Below are 20,621 nucleotides of genomic sequence, written 5' to 3' on the forward strand. Positions count from 1 at the left end.
CCAGTAACCTGTAGAAAAATGGCCTGTGATATAACACCTTTGACAAAATAGTGGTATAGATACTTCACAGAATTACAAACAAATTACTTAACATCAATAAAACCACTGTAACTGATTTATTTGTTTAATTTTCTAGCACCTCCTTGTAATGTTTGGTTCAATTTTCATAAAGTTTATAGGGTTTTACTACCCGACAATTAATTTTTTGCATGGATTTGGTGAAGTCTCCCCTAGAAAGTTACTTTTTTACATTTACTGTATATAGCAATGCCATTTTGTTTTTCTTATGGACATCACCATATTCTAACTGATGTAGCCAGGGCGATGGATCCCAGAATTCTCCAAGGTTGTGCTATGTGTGACGTTGTTGATGCATCCATAGACATACCAGCACGTCCTTTGCATTGTATCCAAGATGGGATAAACTTGTTGAAAATACTGATCATTTCTCAGTGCTATTCTGGTGAAATATCACAGTTTGATTCCTGGTTTTTGATCTTTGCATATGTCTTGTTTACGAATTTCTCCTGGTTCTTTAGAAAAAAAAAATCCTCTATCTTTTAGATAGAACAAAAACATGGCTTTGTCAGGATTAGGATTTTGTTTTTGATTTTTTACAAACTCCCCTTGACCTCAAAAATTAGACAGCACTTTACTTACACCATGTTATTGAGTTTTTAGAGGATTTTTGTACTTCGTTTTAAATGATGTGCAAGTACAACACAATTTAGTATTTCTAATGGGTGCTGCCATTTTAAGGGGTTTTTGCAATGCTATTGCTAGGCAAGGTCAACCCAGAAGTCTGTGGAAAAGAAAAACACTAAGAAGGATGGTTTTCAAGAATAACAGGCTGCCACATAACTGCCATATAGTATAATCTAAGTAAAAACAGTAGCGACAATTACATTTTTTTCTTGAAATAGAACAAGTAGTTTTCCTATAAAATACAAACATTTATATAACTATTTCAGTCAAAACTATACTTTTACATTTAAGGGATTATAATTTAGCCCAATATAACTCTCTTGACCCTGACGGCTCTTTGTTACAGTGTCCTGGATTTGAATCCAGCCCTGGACAATGCCCATTTGTGGTACAGTGGAACCTTGGTTCACAAATGCCTCGGTACACGTACAACTCAGTTTACGACCAAAAAGTTCGCCAAACTGTTGCCTCGGTTCACGACTACACACTCGGTATATGAACCAGCCAGTTTCCCTTTCGGTTTGTGCGCGCTGATGATTTCCGCACGTATTGCATTGTTCTCGGTCAGACGTGAACTGCTGAATTGCTGCAATGTAAGAGAGAGAGAGAGAGCAGGCACGTGCAGCTGAGCAGGGAGCCTGGGTGTTTGTCAGTGTTATTCAATGTTTTTACATTAGTTTACTATTACACTGTGCATTCTATGGTGTAATTAACTATATTTGTGCTTAAAAATATTTTTAAAAATATATTTACATACAGTTTGTAGGTCTGGAACGGATTAATTGTATTTACATACAATCCTATGGGGGAAATTGCTTCGGTTCACGACCAATTCGGTTTACAACCAGAGGTTTGGAACGAATTATGGTTGTGAACCGAGGTTCCACTGTATTTGCATATTCTACCTGCATCTGCACAAGTTTGGGAATTCTAAGATGACCCTTTGTGGGTGTGTGCACTCTGTGATGGGTCAACATCCTGCTTGCACCTCTTGCTGTCCTGATAGGTCCCCCAAAATAACTGAAACTGATTAAGTAGCTTTGACAATATTATGCTATGCTACTTATGTGATAAGGAAAATTGTGTATTTTTATGTACACTGTAATACTGAAATCTTTTTTATGCAGATGGATCAATCCAGCATAGCAAAGTAAATAGCAAGTGGGATAGATTTATTTCAAGGGCGAAAGGCAGGAATATAATTGAGAGAAGCACAATTCAGGACACTAATCAAATCCAAGCAACTTCGTTTTATGGGAAAGATCTCAATTCAAAATCATTTCAATGTCCAAATGGTCACAACCTTAAATAATATGTTTAGTGTTTTTCAGGTCCAAATTGTTTTCTTAAGTGGAGCATTTCTTGTAAAGTTTAAAAAATACCTAGCCTGCTCCTGCATTTTAAAATGGAGATGAGCAATGAATTAGATCCAAACGCAAAAACAAAAGCCTTAAACTTCTCAAATACATAAATTTTTCAAGCAAAGAGTGTTATCAAGTATTGATTCATATCTTCTGATTACACACATACTGCACAATAGTGGATCCAAGTCGTTTTGGGAAGAAAAACAAGCAAAACACTTTTGTGAGCTTTAGTCATTGCTTCACCTCACTGCTTGTCTTCCACTATGACAACCTTTCAGCTCGATTGGTAAGGATTCCTCCCGAATGTAATTTTCAACCCAAAAAATCACCTCCAGATGCTGTCATTGACATTATTGAATGTTGATACCCAGGTGTGAACAGATGTCCCTGTTCTGTAGACAACTAGACAATAATCACTGAAAACAGTCACTACTTATGATCACCCAGAGTTTTTATGCTTCCACATATAACAAGCTGTATACCTGGAAAAATGGGGATGGATGAAATTTACTTCACAGTACACGAAGGAATAAAACTTTTTAGCAAATGACAAATATTACTGACTTATTTCCAATATTCAGTTTTAAATCAGGCCATTTTAAAACAGGTTAAAAACACTGACTGATACCAATCAAGTCACAAATACATGGGATGAAGGTGTAAACTCCATGCAGACGCTGGCGCTGTGAGGCTGTAATGACAGTTCTGCGCTACCACTCTGCCTATATTAAAATATCAGTAATAAACTTCAATCCAATTCAAATGAAATGTATATCTATATTTTACCTGTCAGTTTAACTTTCATTGTTTCCAAAATGTAAAAGAACGAGTGGCTGGATGGCCAAATTATTAAAAGTAAACTGTTTAAAATTTTTGTATACAACAATATTTTATTACAGAATAAATGTTACACAATACAGATGAAATAAAGGAATTATAAAGTTATAAAATGCCTTCTGACTTCATATTAAAATTTTACCTATTTTTTTGTTTCTTAAAAAAGGTATAAAGACACACTTAGAAAATAATTTTGTTACCAAGTTCTAGAGAGAATAAATATACGGATACACTTGTTAGTTATTACATTTCTTATGTTCGTTCAGAACCTTTCACAACAATATATCTGGTCTTATTTACCAAGCATTACAAAATGTTTATGATAAGCTTTACCAATGATGGCAGGAAAGATGTCTCATAGTTTATGCTTTATGATGACAAAAAGGTCTAGACAGGCACAGATATGGGATTTGGCACCAATGACCAATTATTGTTTGACACGTCCAGTAAATGAATAAATACAACTGACATAACTGTATCAATGCAATAATTAAACAATCATTATTTTACTTCACAGCAAGTAACATCAGAAGATGCTGGGGTATGTCATAATGTGTCTGTCCTGTGCACAGCTAAACAAAATCTTTGCACAATTAACCTAACACAGGTTTCAAGGAAGTAAGCAACACTTTCATATTTTTGTATTTTGTATGATGTTTACTAGTTGTCCTGATAGATACTAGGATTAATATGATCATTTATGATTACAATGTGGGGAAAGTGCAATTATAATGTGGACATCTTACACAGAGGTAAAAGCAGTATTGTTGCATGGCTCCATTGTTCACAAGTATTGCTTACTTTAACACATTAAAAATGAAAACACACATCATCTTCAAATGGCATGAACAGAGTGATACTGTTAAAGGTCTCAAAGGTGCACTCTCTTAAATGTCAATGCAAGAAACATTACATTAATTAGAAGACTGACAGTAAAGTGAATGATACTTACAAAGTAGGTTAGTAAAAAATTGCACTGGCATTTGATTAAGTGCTGACTGCAGAACTTGGTTTGCATTTCTTTTACGGGATTAGTGAGGTGAGCACCTGTGGGGTTGAGAAGAACTGATAACAGTACTAGTAGTCTGTCAAAACAGAATGTTGCCCTCATGGAGCAGTTTTCTTACAATCATCAGAATAAAACAGGCATTGTAAAACTGTTATACATTGTGTTAGCATTACACCATCCTGCTACAACAGAATTAAATTTTCTTCTGGAAAAAGAGAATTAAACTCATGTGTTAGAGCTTTAGGATGATGCCAGACATTTCCTTTAGAGCTCAGTCTGTTTGTATTTTGATTTTTCTCTTGTTTTACCTTGGATTGATAAGGGAACACTTGGTGCAGAATTACAGCAGACTTAATCAGAACAAACTGCATATTTACATATATTATATTTTAATAAACACTCCTAATTTTTTGATAGCTTGTTATAATCTTCACAATTATTTTTTGATTTATCATTGCTGTGCAGCAATATCGCAAATGTGAATTGGAAAAACATGTTTGAAAATTATTCATCCATCCATCCATTTTCCAACCCGCTGAATCCGAACACAGGGTCACGGGGGTCTGCTGGAGCCAATCCCAGCCAACACAGGGCACAAGGCAGGAACCAATCCTGGGCAGGGTGCCAACCCACCGCAGGACACAAACAAACACACCCACACACCAAGCACAATTTAGAATCGCCAATCCACCTAACCTGCATGTCTTTGGACTGTGGGAGGAAACCGGAGCGCCCGGAGGAAACCCACGCAGACACGGGGAGAACATGCAAACTCCACGCAGGGAGGACCTGGGAAGCGAACCCAGGTCCCCAGGTCTCCCAACTGCGAGGCAGCAGCGCTACCCACTGCGCCACCATGCCGCCCATTATTCATTCCAAATAGAACTTTTATAGATTTTTGTATAAGATACAGGCAAGTGCATAAATATAAAGAGATTAATCTGAAAATCTTATTATTCTTTTACTTATTAGAGTGGCAAATATACTTTTCTTTCTAAAAATGGTGTGCTCTGCCTCAATCCAGGCTCAGTTCTTCACATAAATAAGGAAACTGAAAAAGCTTGTTTTTTTGATTTTTGTTAAAACTATATCCATGTTGGCTCAGGCATGTTAGCAAATCACAATTCAGATTGCCTTCTATGAAGGAGTTACAAACGTTTGTGGACCCCAAGGATGCTTTTACAGTTTGGACACCAGTGAGTCACATCTTTGAGACTGTCGACACAGAATGGAATCAGACAGCAGCCACAGGGGCACCTAGATCAAGAAGAAAAAAAAGTCTTTATAATTAAAATGACTATTTAAACTGAACCTACAGTGCCACCTAATAAATACTCTAAACTTACATAATTTCATCTAACGTCTTGAGACATATTCTAAGTTTTTGTTTTACACTTCACATACACTGCTATAGTACTTATCCAATATTGTTATTTAATTTTTTTTTTCTTTAGACATACCCAAAGATGAAGAGACCTCCACATGAAAGCCATGTTAGAACTCCAGAACTGTACTCCAACTGTGTAGTAATCATCTGTTGGCAGACAGGACATAGCGTCTGAACTGGGCGATCAAGGAAGTTCATGTGATGCTGCACATAGACGGTTTGTACTGTACACAAAGAAAAACACAGTCAGTGAACACTTTCCATCTTCTTCTTGTAGCAAATGCATGAAATGTACAAACAACCTCTGATTATCATCAGTAGCTTCTCATAATAATTTTAGGAAGGGCAGCATAGTAACAAATGCTGCTGTTTGACAGCTCCCAAGTATCGTATACAAATTGTGGTATAGGAAGTACCTACAGTGAATTCAGAAATTATTCAGACCCCTTCACTTTCTGCACACTTAATTGTGCTGTAGACTTAATTTTAAATGGATAAATTTGCCATTTTTTCCCATCAACTAACATTCAAGAACCCATAATGACAAAGTGAAAACATATTTTCAGAGAGGTTTGCAAATTAAAAAAGAAAAATCAAAAACTGAAATCTCTCATTTATTTAAGTATTCATATTCTTTGCAGTGGTACTCCAAATTGTCCTCAGGTGCCTGTTTGTTTTAAACATCCTTGAGATTCATCTAAAACTTGACTGGCGTCCACCTGTGGTAAACTGAATTGACTGGACATTGTTTAGAAAGGCACACACCTACTCTATGTACAGTGCATCCGGAAAGTATTCACAGCGCATCACTTTTTCCACATTTTGTTATGTTACAGCCTTATTCCAAAATGGATTACATTCATTTTTTTCCTCAGAATTCTGCACACAACACCTCATAATGACAACGTGAAAAAAGTTTACTTGAGGTTTTTGCAAATTTATTAAAAATAAAAAAACTGAGAAATCACATGTACATAAATATTCACAGCCTTTGCTCAATACTTTGTCGATGCACCTTTGGCAGCAATTACAGCCTCAAGTCTTTTTGAATATGATGCCACAAGCTTGGCACACCTATCCTTGGCCAGTTTCGCCCATTCCTCTTTGCAGCACCACTCAAGCTCCATCAGGTTGGATGGGAAGCGTCGGTGCACAGCCATTTTAAGATCTCTCCGGAGATGTTCAATCGGATTCAAGTCTGGACTCTGGCTGGGCCACTCAAGGACATTCACAGAGTTGTCCTGAAGCCACTCCTTTGATATCTTGGCTGTGTGCTTAGGGTCGTTGTCCTGCTGAAAGATGAACCGTCGCCCCAGTCTGAGGTCAAGAGCGCTCTGGAGCAGGTTTTCATCCAGGATGTCTCTGTACATTGCTGCAGTCATCTTTCCCTTTAACCTGATTAGTCTCCCAGTCCCTGCCCCTGAAAAACATCCCCACACCATGCTTCACTGTAGGGATGGTATTGGCCTGGTGATGAGCGGTGCCTGGTTTCCTCCAAACGTGACACCTGGCATTCACACCAAAGAGGTCAATCTTTGTCTCATCAGACCAGAGAATTTTCTTTCTCATGGTCTGAGAGTCCTTCAGGTGCCTTTTGGCAAACTCCAGGCGGGCTGCCATGTGCCTTTTACTAAGGAGTGGCTTCCGTCTGGCCACTCTACCATACAGGCCTGATTGGTGGATTGCTGCAGAGTTGGTTGTCCTTCTGGAAGGTTCTCCTCTCTCCACAGAGGACCTCTGGACCTCTGACAGAGTGACCATCGGGTTCTTGGTCATCTCCCTGACTAAGGCCCTTCTCCCCCAATTGCTCAGTTTAGATGGCCGGCCAGCTCTTGGAAGAGTCCTGGTGGTTTTGAACTTCTTCCACTTACGGATGATGGAGGCCACTGTGCTCATTGGGAGCTTCAAAGCAGTAGAAATGTTTTTGTAACCTTCCCCAGATTTGTGCCTCGAGACAATCCTGTCTCGGAGGTCTACAGACAATTCCTTTGACTTCATGCTTGGTTTGTGCTCTTACATGAACTGTCAACTGTGGGACCTTATATAGACAGGTGTGTACCTTTCCAAATCATGTCCAATCAACTGAATTTACCACAGGTGGACTCCAATTAAGCTGCAGAAACATTTCAAGGATGATCAGGGGAAACAGGATGCACCAGAGCTCAATTTTGAGCTTCATGGCAAAGGCTGTGAATACTTATGTACATGTGATTTCTCAGTTTTTTTATTTTTAATAAATTTGCAAAAATCTCAAGTAAACTTTTTTCACGTTGTCATTATGGGGTGTTGTGTGTGGAATTCTGAGGAAAAAAATGAATTTAATCCATTTTGGAATAAGGCTGTAACATAACAAAATGTGGAAAAAGTGATGTGCTGTAAATACTTTCCGGATGCACTGTATATGAGGTCCCACATTTCACACTGTATGTCAGAACACAAACCATGCCAGGAAGTCCAATGAACTCTCTGCAGACCTCTTTGATCAAATTGTGGTAAGGCATAGATCAGGGCATTTCTAAATCCTGAGTGTTCCCAGGAGCAAAGTAGTCTCAATTACTGTGAAATGGAAGATGTTTGGATCCACGAAGACTCTTCCTAGAATTGGCTCTCTGGCCAAACTGAGTAACCAGGCCTTGGTCAGTGAAATAATCAAGAAACCAATGGTCACGCCCAACAAAACGTCAAAGGGCCACCACATCAGCAGCATTCATTCAATAAAGTGTTTATGGTAGAGTGGCTAACTCCTGCTTAGAGTTTGCCAAATGGTATTTAAAGGAATCTGGGAGCATGAGGAAGAAGATTCAGAAAAACTGAAGTGTTTGGGCAGAACTCCAAGCATTGTGTCTGGAGAAGACCAGGCACTACTAATAACCTGCCTACTATCATCCCTACAGTAAAGCATGGTGGTGGCACCATTTTACTGTGGAGGTGCTTCTCAGAGGGCGGCACGGTGGCGCAGTGTGTAGCGCTGCTGCCTCGCAGTTGGGAGATCTGGGGACCTGGGTTCGATTCCCAGGTCCTCCCTGCGTGGAGTTTGCATGTTCTCCCCGTGTCTGCGTGGGTTTCCTCCGGGCGCTCCGGTTTCCTCCCACATTCCAAAGACATGCAGGTTAGGTGGATTGGCGATTCTAAATTGGCCCTAGTGTGTGCTTGGTGTGTGGGTGTGTTTGTGTGTGTCCTGCGGTGGGTTGGCACCCTGCCCAGGATTGTTTCCTGCCTTGTGCCCTGTGTTGGCTGGGATTGGCTCCAGCAGACCCCCGTGACCCTGTGTTAGGATTCAGCGGGTTGGAAAATGGATGGATGGATGGGTGCTTCTCAGTAGCAGGGACAGGGAGACTGGAAGAATTAAGGGAGAAATGAATGCAGCCAAATACAGAAAAGTCCTTGAAGAAAACCTGATGCAGACTGCACACCATCTCAGACTGGGGTGACGGTTCATCCTTAATTACGGCAATGACACAGTGCAAACAGCCAAGACAACACTGGAGTGGCTCAGGACAAGTCTCTGACTGTCCTTGAGTGGACCAGCTACAGCCCAGATGTAAACCCCAAAGAACATCTGTTGTGAGACTGGAAGATGACAGTTTACAAATGTCTGGAAGAATATGATAAACTGCCCAAATCCAGGCATGCAAAGCTTACAGAGACTTACCCAAGAAATCCCAATGCTGCTGCCAAAGGGCCTTCTACAAAGAACTGATTTAAGGGTCTGAATAATTACATGAATGACGGATTTCAGTTATTTGGTTTTTAATAAATTTGGAAACCTTTCTGAAAACATGTTTTCACTTGGTATTATGTGTTATTGAATGCAGACTGATGAGTAAATATGGCAAATGTATCCATTTACAATTAAATCTACAATACAATGCAGTTTATAGAAAGTGAAGGGGTCAGAATACAGTACTTTCTAAATCCACTGTATGTGCAGTTTGTACCGTCACAATGTATCTGTATGGGTTTTTACACCAGTTTCCCACCTACATCACAAAGACCTGTAAAGAAGCATGGGAAGGATTCAGTAAGTTCAAGATAGATAAGGAAAATCATACACATCATTATAGACTTAATATCCTACAAGCACACATATGACTCTTTCATGAAAATATCCAGCCATTAGCCTGCAATGCCTTCACCTTTTAATATATGAACTAAGTACAGCAATACTTAACAGCTCAGAAATTATCACAAGAATTTAAAAGAGGAGTTTTTGGTCAAAGAATAACACACTTTCACAAGATACAGTAATTTGGATGATTCAGTTACAGGAAGTGTTGTGTCACAATCAGGCTTTATCTTGAAATTGCATGCACATGTGACCTTGAATTATCTTTCTGGAAAAATATTTTCATCTTAAGATAGGCTGTATATTGATTGAGAAAGACTAAGACAACACTGTCAGTTTACCCGTCTGGTTTGTAACAGATGGAGCAGCAGGAACCTGTGCTGGATACATAGGCACTGGTCCCTTTCCAAAGTTCCCGTCAGGTGGAGGTTGCTGTGGGTAGGCAGGAGATGGGGGATAGGGAAGGCCCATTGTTTCTTGATATGATGGGGGTTGAGGCCCCATTACATTAGGGGAGTATTCTAATGGAGGAGCACTAGCCATTCTTCACCTGTTACAATGAACAAATAAATAAATAAAATACTGTTATACTCCTATTATGCCATGGATTTTATAAAGATATAATTATGACACACAAAGGCACTTCGTTTTGAAGAAAATGTAGACTCTTGGTTTATTTGTCAACAATTTTCTAAGAGAGAATAAATGAAGAAAATAAGTTAAATACACAAATAAACACTATGTATGAAATTACAAGATTACATGATAAAATAAACTCTCCCCACTGGAGATCAGCCTCCACCCAAACCCGACCCTATTAGGAACATGAATAAACGTAATTTGAGAAAGCGACTAACCAGTCCACACCCTAATTGAAAAAGAAGGGCAACAAGGAGGGTAAGTTCTCATCACCACTAACCACCAGATAGCCAATCACCCACAACAATTACCTGATGTTGGAGCCAGACCCTCCATTAATCCTCAATGCTGTAAGCTGAAGAAGTGTTAGATTCAAGAAACTCAACAGGAGGATTTGCCTCGAGAGGCCAGTGCAAGTTTGGCAGTGATGGTACCCAGAGAGAACAACTGCTGCTCAAGTGGGCTGAGAGAAAGCATGGAAAAATCCAGAAGATAAAAATATGTGGTGACACAGGAATTTGGAGAAAGCACTAAACAGAGGGTTGTTCCAAAACTTCTGGAGGAAGGTTCCAGTAATACAACCCCAATTCCAATGAAGTTGGGACGTTGTGTAAAACATAAATAAAAACAGAATACAATGATTTGCAAATCCTTTTCAACCTATATTCAATTGAATACACTACAAAGACAAGATATCGAATGTTCAGACTTTATTGTTATTTTGCAAATCTTCACTCATTTTGAATTTGATGCCTGCAACACGTTCTAAAAAAGCTGGGACGGGGCAGCAAAAGACTGGGAATGCTGAGGAATGTTCAAAAAACGCCTGTTTTCCACAGGTGAACAGGTTAATTGGAAACAGGTGTTTGTCATGATTGGGTATAAAAGGAGCATCCCCAAAAGGCTCAGTCGTTCACAAGCAAAGATGGGGCGAGGTTCACCACTTTGTGAACAACTGCGTGGGCAAATAGTCCAGCAGTTTAAGAATAACGTTTCTCAATGTACAATTGCAAGGAATCTAGGGATTTCATCATCTACTGTCCATATTATCATCAAAAGATTCAGAGAATCTGGAGCAATCTCTGCACGTAAGCGGCAGGGCCGAATACCAACACTGGATGCCTGTGACCTTCGATCCCTCAGGCAGCACTGCATTAAAAACCGACATCACTCTGTAAAGGATATTACCACGTGGACTCAGGAATACTTCAGAAAACCATTGTCAGTTAACACAGTTCGTTGCTACATCTACAAGTGCAAGTGAAAACTCTACCATGCAAAGCGAAAGCCATATATCAACAACACCCAGAAACGCCGCCGGCTTCTCTGGGCCCGAGCTTATCTGAGATGGACTGACGCAAAGTGGAAAAGTGTGCTGTGGTCTGACGAGTCCACGTTTCAAATTGTTTTTGGAAATCATGGACGTCGTGTCCTCCGGGCCAAAGAGGAAAAGGACCATCCGGATTGTTATCAGCGCAAAGTTCAAAAGCCAGCATCTGTGATGGTATGGGGGTGTGTTAGTGCCCATGGCATGGGTAACTTGCACATCTGTGAAGGCACCATTAATGCTGAAAGGTACATACAGGTTTTGGAGCAACATATGCTGCCATCCAAGCGACGTCTTTTTCAGGGACGTCCCTGCTTATTTCAGCAGGACAATGCGAAGCCACATTTTGCATGTGTTACAACAGCGTGGGTTTGTAGTACAAGAGTGCGGGTACTAGACTGGCCTGCCTGCAGTCCAGACCTGTCTCCCATTGAAAATGTGTGGAGCATTATGAAGCGCAAAATACGACAACTGAGACCCCGGACTGTTGAGCAACTGAAGTTGTATATCAAGCAAGAATGGGAAAGAATTCCACCTACACAGCTTCAACAATTAGTGTTCTCAGTTCCCAAATGCTTATTGAGTGTTGTTAAAAGGAAAGGTGATATAACACAGTGGTAAACATGCCCGTCCCAGCTTTTTTGAAATGTGTTGCAGGCATCAAATTCAAAATGAGTAAAGATTTGCAAAACAACAATAAAGTTTATCAGTTTGAATATCTTGTCTTTGTAGTGTATTCAATTGAATATAGATTGAAAAGGATTTGCAAACTATTGTATTCTGTTTTTATTTACGTTTTACACAACGTCCCAACTTCATTGGAATTGGGGCTGTATTTAAGTTGCAGAAGTTATGAGGGGAATCAGTGGATAAACCCACAGCAAATGTTTTTCATCGGGCAACATATAAGTGAAGGACAAAATTAAACTGAGCATGTTGATGATTGGGGTTCCTACAGGATGGACTGATATTCTTACAGATGGTGTTCCACAACAAGAAAATGAAGGATGGGAGATCATGTTGCCTCAAAGAATACAAGCGTAACGGCTTGTAAAAGGCTTTGCGCAGTGCAGCAAATAAAGTGCCAACTGTATAGATAAAAAGTGGATGAGAAGAAAGAGGAGAGGAAAGTGACATACCTAAAGAAGAAGAGGGGATGGAGAACCTGGACCTCAGTTCTTGGAATGTCCGTAGCTTCAAACTGTCAAAAATATCCCCCAGAGTGTTAATACTTAAAAGAGACCGATGTGGGAAAGGGGTATCATCAATATGTAAAGCTTCATTATGAAATGTGGGAGTATTTGAGTGCCAAACAGGAATGGGTTCTTGATTTCAGTTAAAAAACAGATTAGGCATTATGTACTTTAAATCATATACAGTAATCCCTCCTCGATCGCGGGGGTTGCATTCCAGAACCCACCGCGAAAGGTGAAAATCTGCGAAGTAGAAACCATATGTTTATATGGTTTTTTTTATGTTGTCATGCTTGGGTCACAGATTTGCACAGAAACACAGGAGGTTGTAGAGAGACAGGAACTTTATTCAAACACTGCAAACAAACATTTGTCTCTTTTTCAAAAGTTTAAACTGTGCTCCATAACAAGACAGATGACAGTTCCGTCTCACAATTAAAAGAATGCAAACATATCTTCCTCTTCAAAGGAGTGTACATCAGGAGCAGAGACTGTCAGAGAGAGACAGAGAGAGAGAGAGAAAAACAAACAATCAAAAATCAATAGGGCTGTTTTGCTTTTAAGTATGCGAAGTACCGCCGGACAAAGCAGCTGCAAGGATGGCAGCAATGTGAAGGTAGTCTTTCAGCATTTTTTCGAGGAGCATCCTTATTGTCTAAGGGTGCGAACAGCCCCTCTGCTCACGCCCCCTCCATCAGGAGCAGAGAATGTCAGAGAGAGTGAGAGAGACAGAGAAAAACAAACAATCAAAAATCAATACGTGCCGTTCGAGCTTTTAAGTATGCGAAGCACCGTGCTGGAAGAATGTTGCTTGACAAAGCAGCGGCATGGAAGGGAGCAACGTGAAGATAATCTTTCAGCATTTTTAGACGAGCGTCCGTATCGTCTAGGGGTGCGAACAGCCCCCCTGCTCACACCCCCTCCGTCAGGAGCAGAGAATGTCAGAGCAAGAGAGAGAGAGAGAGAAAAGCAAACAATCAAAAATCAATATGTGCTATTTGATCTTTTAAGTATGCGAAGCACCTTGCAGGAAGCATATCGCTTGACAAAGCAGCCACATGTAAGCCCAGGAAGGATGGCAGCAATGTGAAGGTAATCTTTCAGCATTTTTTGAGGAGCGGCCGTATCCTCTAGGGGTGCGAACAGCCCCCGTGCTCACAATATATTTGAGGAGTTTTATTTAATACGTAATATGTGCTCTGGTTGGGTAGCTTCTCAGCCATCTGCCAATAACGTCCCTTGTATGAAATCAACTGGGCAAACCAACTGAGGAAGCATGTACCAGAAATTAAAAGACCCATTGTCCGCAGAAATCCGTGAACCAGCAAAAAATCCGCGATATATATTTAAATATACTTAAATATACAATCCGCGATAGAGTGAAGCCGCGAAAGTCAAAGCGCGATATAGCGAGGGATTACTGTACTGTAACTTTATTTTGTTTAATTTCCAGCATTACTTTTAAATAAGATATTGCCAGGAAAATACAAAATGCAACATGGATAACTAGTGGTGAAAACACCACTCTACTTTCAAGCGGTGCCACATAGGGGATTTTATTTGTTAATAGGTATGTCCAGTTTGGTGATTGTTAAATGTTAATAACAGCATGATTGCACAGATTCATGTATGTAAATATGGGATCTGCACCTTTAAACAGGTTTGCACAGATGTGGAGGGGCTTGTGGCTTTTGTAGTTTAGAGCATTGTACATACAGTATATAACCAGAAGAGAAGGATGTGCCGGAACTTTTTTGATTGATTCATTTTCCTAAACCCCTTTATCAACTGAATGTTCACAGCGTAATTCCAAAACCTGCTAAGTACATTTTTTGGCGAATTGCAGTTGAAGCATGGTTGTGACTCATCAAAGGGTCGGCTATGTACTTGGAATTGAAGTGGGCTTCAAAACCTTTTAATTACCATAATATAGTGCTATACATTTTGATGTGAGTTTCAAAACCTGTTAAATACATAACCAGCTTAGTTCCAAAAGCTGCTAAGTACACCAGCCAATCATCTCAGCGCATTCGCCGCAAGGCAAAAAATGGCAGACGTAAATGTGGAGTTTGATGAGCCTATTTCTAAATCAAAAAATCCCAGGAAACGAAGCAGAAATCCTGAGAATTGGAAAAGAAATGTAGAAAAGAAGAAACGATACAGCGGCACTGAAAAGACGCCAAAGATTTCTTGCAATCATGCAGGTGTTGCTAGGCATCGTGGAACGAGATGCGACGTTGGCCAGCTCACTCCGGCCGATATTGAAAAGTTTCACAATGACTTTTATAAAAACCAAGAGAAACGGAGCCAAGATGCTTTTATTCTGGTCCAGATGTGCATTAACTCTTTTAGGGCGGATGTCGACTTTTATCGACAGGAGGGGTTGAAGGCGAATGTCGACAAAAGTCGACATCCAGGGATAAAGGGCGACAATCAGCTGTTAATGGCGACAAATCTCACTGTCACGTCACAGGCATTCCCTCTGTGCTTGGAGGAATGCTAGACTCGTTGACTCGGCAAATAAACATTGCGTGTGCGTGAGTTGCGAAATGTAAACAAAGGCAAGATGGCACCGACATGTGAAAAGGCAGCGAAGCAAGTGCAGAAAAGAAAACACTTGGCAGACGTTGTTTTGCGCATTACCGCGGAGTCGGACTCTTGATTTTTCAGAATCGGACTTTATTGGCAGTGATCAGGAGATCGAGCAAGAGAGTTAGAAGCAGGCATCAGCTGATCAGACACCAGCCGATGCCGCGCGAGCGGATCTGCTGCCAGTTGAGTGCCTTCACACAGCCGATGCATCTACGGCAAGGTTCGCATGGGATAAATACACATACATTGATCCGTTGAGAGCCGATCTGGCTACTGGAGTTTACAAGACGGCATGGCTTGCTTTTGGACACGACAGATCACCAGCTGCTGTACTTCAGGCTGCTCTCTCCTGATACTGCTTTTCAGCTACTGTCAGACGAGATAAACAGGTAGGCAGAGATTTTTTTTGAATTGCGGGCTGCGTTTGCATCGCATTCTCGTTTTTCAAAGTGGAAACCCACAACGAAAGACGAGATGAAGCGCGCTGTGGCATTACAAATAGAGATGGGACAGAACTGGTGATATAACTTCAGGGAGCATTGGTCCAAACGTGTTTTGTCCCCTGGTGGCTTAGGTACGTGCTGCTGCAAAGTTTTATTCACTTCTGTAATAAACAGAAGCAAATCCCACGGGGTGAGCCAGGCTATAATGCCATACATAAAGTTCATAAAGTTTCAGAAGATGAAAAGAGGTGACAATACGGTTTTCATGCAGGCAGAAAACTTGGTGGCAGTGGCATGGCACGATGGCAAATGGGTGACTTGTCTCTCTACAGTACACACTAACAATATATGTTAGAAAGTGCAGCAACAGACAATTGAAAAATAGGCACCAAAGCAACACATATTGTAAGGAGTGCAATGTGGCAATGACTGAAATTGGCTGCTTTGAGCGAGATCAGACTTTGCTGTGTAAAATGTATGTGATATGTATGTGAAATCATAGAGAATTCAGGCTCATACAACATGCAAGACAGTAACATTTGTCAAAAGTAAATATTTTTTGTTGATTTGATATGTTAAACAATTGCTTTGTGTTCTTTTTTAAAAAATGTTAGTTTTTGGAAAAATATTCAGCCCTGGGAGAAAAGAAACAAAAAAAAAATTAGCCCTAAAAGAGTTAAAAAACCGAAGGCTCCACGAAAGAAAAACCAGCAAAGCGAGCAACCACTGTTGAATACTATGTAAGATATTTTCAAAACATATTCTTAATAATGCGGATGCTTGGAGAAGCGAGAGCTACATTTTATGGGTATAATGAGTCGGCTAAGCTGAGGTGATTTTATATAACTACCACTAGCTAGCCGTTGTCCGAACCTCTAGATATCAGGTTTAGGGTTAGAGATTAGGATTAGGATTGGCTAGTGGTAGTTATGCATTATTTGATTTGCGCAACTTCGCTGGGGAGCTGATCACCTGAGCTGATCATCTAGGCTGAGTCATTGTAGTCACAATTTATTGGAGTTTGGGTAAGGGTTCTGATTCTCCGCACCTCTCCACAGTTGAATGTTAGCCAAACCCTAAAATGTTTGGACGATGATTCATATTATTTGCATCGGTGTTATTGGTTTAAATGTTTATTATCATTCATTTACCTAATTTTAACGTTTTTGTTGGACTGATTGCAGATTCGAAAATCAACAGGGGAGCAGGTCCGCGTTTGCCTGGTGACATTTTCTTCTGTTTTAGGAATTGGACGTTCAAGAATAGCCACTTTGACTAACCAATGGATAAAAACAGGTCTACAAAAAACCGATCGCCGTGGCGGAGCACGACCAAATGCTTCTGTGATGGCAGCAAAGCAAGAAGTTATGAAACACATTGAGAGTTTCCGTTGCCGCAGCAGCCACTACAGCAGACAGAATCAAACTTACTGAAAATATCTGGCACCTGAACTTTCTATTAGACGAATGTGGAAAATGTTTAGTACAGAAAATCCTGGGATTAAAGTAAAATATAATCTGTATTTAAAGATTTTTAACACAAAATATAATCTTTCATTCAGCAACCCACGGAGCGACATATGTTCCTTTTGCGAAAGTAAGAAAGAGGAAATAAGAATAGCATCAGATCCTGCAAAAACAACCAAGCTCATTACGCTTCATCGGATCCATAAGATGTAGGCCAAGCGTTTCTACACTTTACTCAATCACAACGACATGCCGGAGGTGAAAACAATGACTGTTGCTTTTGATATTCAGCAAAATCTGCCATTGCCAAAAACATCAATTTCAGAAGCGTTCTATGCCCGACAAGTATGGACATATAATATGGCTTTTGTTATTCATTCTATGGATGGAAGGTGGCTTGCACAAGACAAGGAACACGTTTTTATTTACACCTGGTGTGAAAACCAGGCAGGGAAAAGCTCAAATGAATGCACCAGTACCATCTTGGACTTTTTATCAAAAGAAGTCCCAGAGGATGTGCAGCTGTTAAGATTATTTTCAGATAACTGTGCTGCACAGAACAAAAATATCAACTTGCTAGCAGCACTGCAGCATTTTGTTTGTAGTCGCCCAAACATTATCATTCAGCAGTACTATCCTGTACGAGGACATTTGTACCTGCCTCCGGACAGAGTTTTTGGGCGTATTGAACAAAGGCTTCGTCAATACGAAACTATTCTTCTTCCTGATGAATACCACAATGTGGTATCAGAATATGCCACACTCAGAGTTTTAGGAAGAGACTGGCAGGTGCTTAACTACAAGTCTGCAACTGCAAAAGTCTGCAAAAAAAAGCTCCCATTTCGCTTGACGAAAGTTCGAGTGGCGGAAATAACAAGAAGCAACATAAACATAAAGACCACGTATTCGGGCGACTTTTGCAGTCACACTATTGTGAAACGTGGCAGCAAAATAAACAACTTGTCAGTTGACCCACTTCCACTGAATTGCTGTGTTAATCCAGCAAAAGCAAAGGATGTCGAAATGTTACTTAGCAAAATGGGAGTCAATATGGACAATCCACAATCAGAAAAAGTTAAAGAGTTCTACCTCCCAATCATTGGAACAGCCAACAAGAACACTACACCAGTGGCAAACAGTGATACTGAAATATATGATGAAGACAATGTAGAATATTGACATTCTAGAGTTTGCTTATCACTTTTCTAATTTACTACTTAAACAATGCTTAACAAGAATTCATGACTTTTAGCATTACTTTTTAGTTAAATAGTTTAGAGACTAAAAGCTCTGTATTTCATTTGTTATATAATAAAAATATTTTGATGAAAGTTTCTACTTATAGGTTTATGGAATAGCATTGATTTAGCGTCAAAACCTGCTAAGTACGTTTTTTTCCTATTTTTTACAAAAATGTAAAATATTTAGATTTCTGAGATGTCCAGCAATTGACCTTCAGTAATGTAACAACTAACATTCTGCAAAAAGAATTTTAAAAATATCATTTCAAATACTTAAAAATTATTTTTCTCCTTTTCACAAAACGTTGTCTCATGTACTTAGCTGATTTTGCAACTCAGCTCTTCGATTGTGCACAGCCACCAGATTTAGGGGAGGCGGTGGGTTCTTTGTTCCCCAATCCAGTCCTCCAGTGCTCTTTGTGAAGAGGCGTGCCTCTTTACCTCCTGAACTCCAGTGGTAGGATTGTATTCTCTATTCACGTTCCGGGAAGCAGTTTAAAAAAAGGGAGTATTCCGCCACATCTTTCCATCCGTTAACCCAGGATTGCACTTCAAGATCCACCTTTATCAACTACTGTGAAGACTTTTCCAGGACTGTAAATAACATCGTGGGGGGTTTTTATGGTGTTTGTTTTTTACTTTTTGTCATTATCTTTCTTCGCTGGAGTATAGTAAACAATAAATATACATATACAGTACTTATTTGCTGAATATATTTAATCTATTTGGTATTTTTTTTTGTTGTTATTCATGCGGGTGTCAGGGTGGGAATACTGTAGGTCTTAGATGTTGGCCTGATTCTATCCATCCCTTATTTTAGAAGTGTAGCAGTTTCTTCCCTAAGCAAATCTGTTGGCAACTGCCACACTCTTCTAGAAGTGGGAGTTTGTTACAACACAATATGAAAATAAAGATCACAAAGCAAATCAGTCTAATTAATGTGAGAGGGAACAATGGGCAACTTTTGTATGACTCTTCTGTAGCTATTTCAATTATAGTCATAAAGATCATCAATTAAATAAAGCCTGCGTGCTTTCCTCAAGCAAACAAATCCAGTTGTCCGTTTACAGTAATCCCTCACTTATCGCGGGAGATAGGTTCCAAGGCTGACCGCGATAACTGAATTTCCGCGAAGTAGGGACACCATCTTTATTTAATTATTTAACGTGTATTTGAACGTTTTTAAACCCTCCCTGTATTGTTTACAACCCACCCTTTACTCTATTAATAACAGGGACAACTGCTAAGCAATATGAAATCGGTAGATAAGTTTACACTTACTGTATAGCGAAGTACACGTAGCTATATATGACGTGATGATGGTGATGAATATGCTACGCAGTAAAAATGATGACGATGAAGGTGATAATCCCCTGAATGCAGTAGCAAGAGCATGTTAATGCTGAATGAGTGAGATGAGACTTCCTGGTTAATGCAGCACTCCGTCGCTGAGCCAATCAGCAGCACACAGGAACTTAACTGCGTGCTCTGATTGGGTAGCTTCTCAGCCATCCGCCAATAGCATCTCTTGTATGAAATCAACTGGGCAAACCAACTGAGGAAGCAAATACCAGAAGTAAAAAGACCCATTGTCCGCAGAAACCCGCAAAGCAGCGAAAAATCCGCGTTATATATTTAGATATGCTTACATATAAAATCCGCGAAGTCGTGAATCCGCGAAAAGTGAACCGCGAAGTAGCGAGGGATTACTGTATGTGTTATATACTGTATATAAAGAACAGGGAAGTACTGTACATTAACTACAGTCCACATGTATTTGTTGCAGTGGAAGTTTCCTCCTTTGTTCCTAAAATTGCATCAAATGTAATGCAAATAGGTTTTTGCATTTCTATATATGGTTTCTTATTTTCTTATTTAACATGACCACAGCTTCCCTCAATAAAAGAACAGTGATTTAATTAAAAGTGTACTGGGTGATTTTAAGTGTGTATTCCTGTTAAGAAGGGTTGAATGGCAGTCAGTATACAGAAATTTAAGTCTGCTTTTCCGGCCTATTTATATTGTATCTTGTTGAAGAGTTAGTGGCGCAGTGGTTACTGATCCTGGGGTACAAGTTTGATCTACAGCTCAGTCACTGTACCCACGGAGTTCAGATCTTCTCCCTTTGCTGGTGTGGTCTTATGCTAGTATGGAAGGCCAATGTAGTTGTGGTACTTGAGTGTGCCCTGCAGTAGACGGGCATCCCATCATTGATTCCAACATTGTGTGATCAACGCCACCTACACAGGTAGCAGCTTTTTAAATGAATATTCCACCAAAAAGATATATTTTTTAAATGTTTAATTGGTACTTAAGCTATGTAGTTTATAGTTGTGGCTGAGAAAAACCTTA

The 20,621-nt window shown here is 39.9% G+C and overlaps 1 protein-coding gene across 1 annotated transcript in view; it reads right to left on the reverse strand.

Annotated features, from left to right (window-relative positions):
* Window positions 1-4,958: 4,958 nt before the first annotated feature.
* The window catches only part of litaf (lipopolysaccharide-induced TNF factor), a 36,907-nt gene continuing 21,244 nt past the window's right edge, over window positions 4,959-20,621 (reverse strand). Inside the window, exons 2-4 of the mRNA XM_028813861.2 lie at window positions 9,710-9,918; window positions 5,376-5,526; window positions 4,959-5,172 (exon numbers count right to left, since the gene is read on the reverse strand). Coding sequence (XP_028669694.1) covers window positions 5,064-5,172; window positions 5,376-5,526; window positions 9,710-9,911 — 462 coding nt within the window. The 5' untranslated portion in view covers window positions 9,912-9,918 and the 3' untranslated portion in view covers window positions 4,959-5,063. The remainder of the gene's footprint in view (window positions 5,173-5,375; window positions 5,527-9,709; window positions 9,919-20,621) is intronic.

Source organism: Erpetoichthys calabaricus, chromosome 11, assembly GCF_900747795.2.
Source record: "Erpetoichthys calabaricus chromosome 11, fErpCal1.3, whole genome shotgun sequence".
In the NCBI taxonomy this organism is placed as follows: Eukaryota; Metazoa; Chordata; class Cladistia; order Polypteriformes; family Polypteridae; genus Erpetoichthys; species Erpetoichthys calabaricus.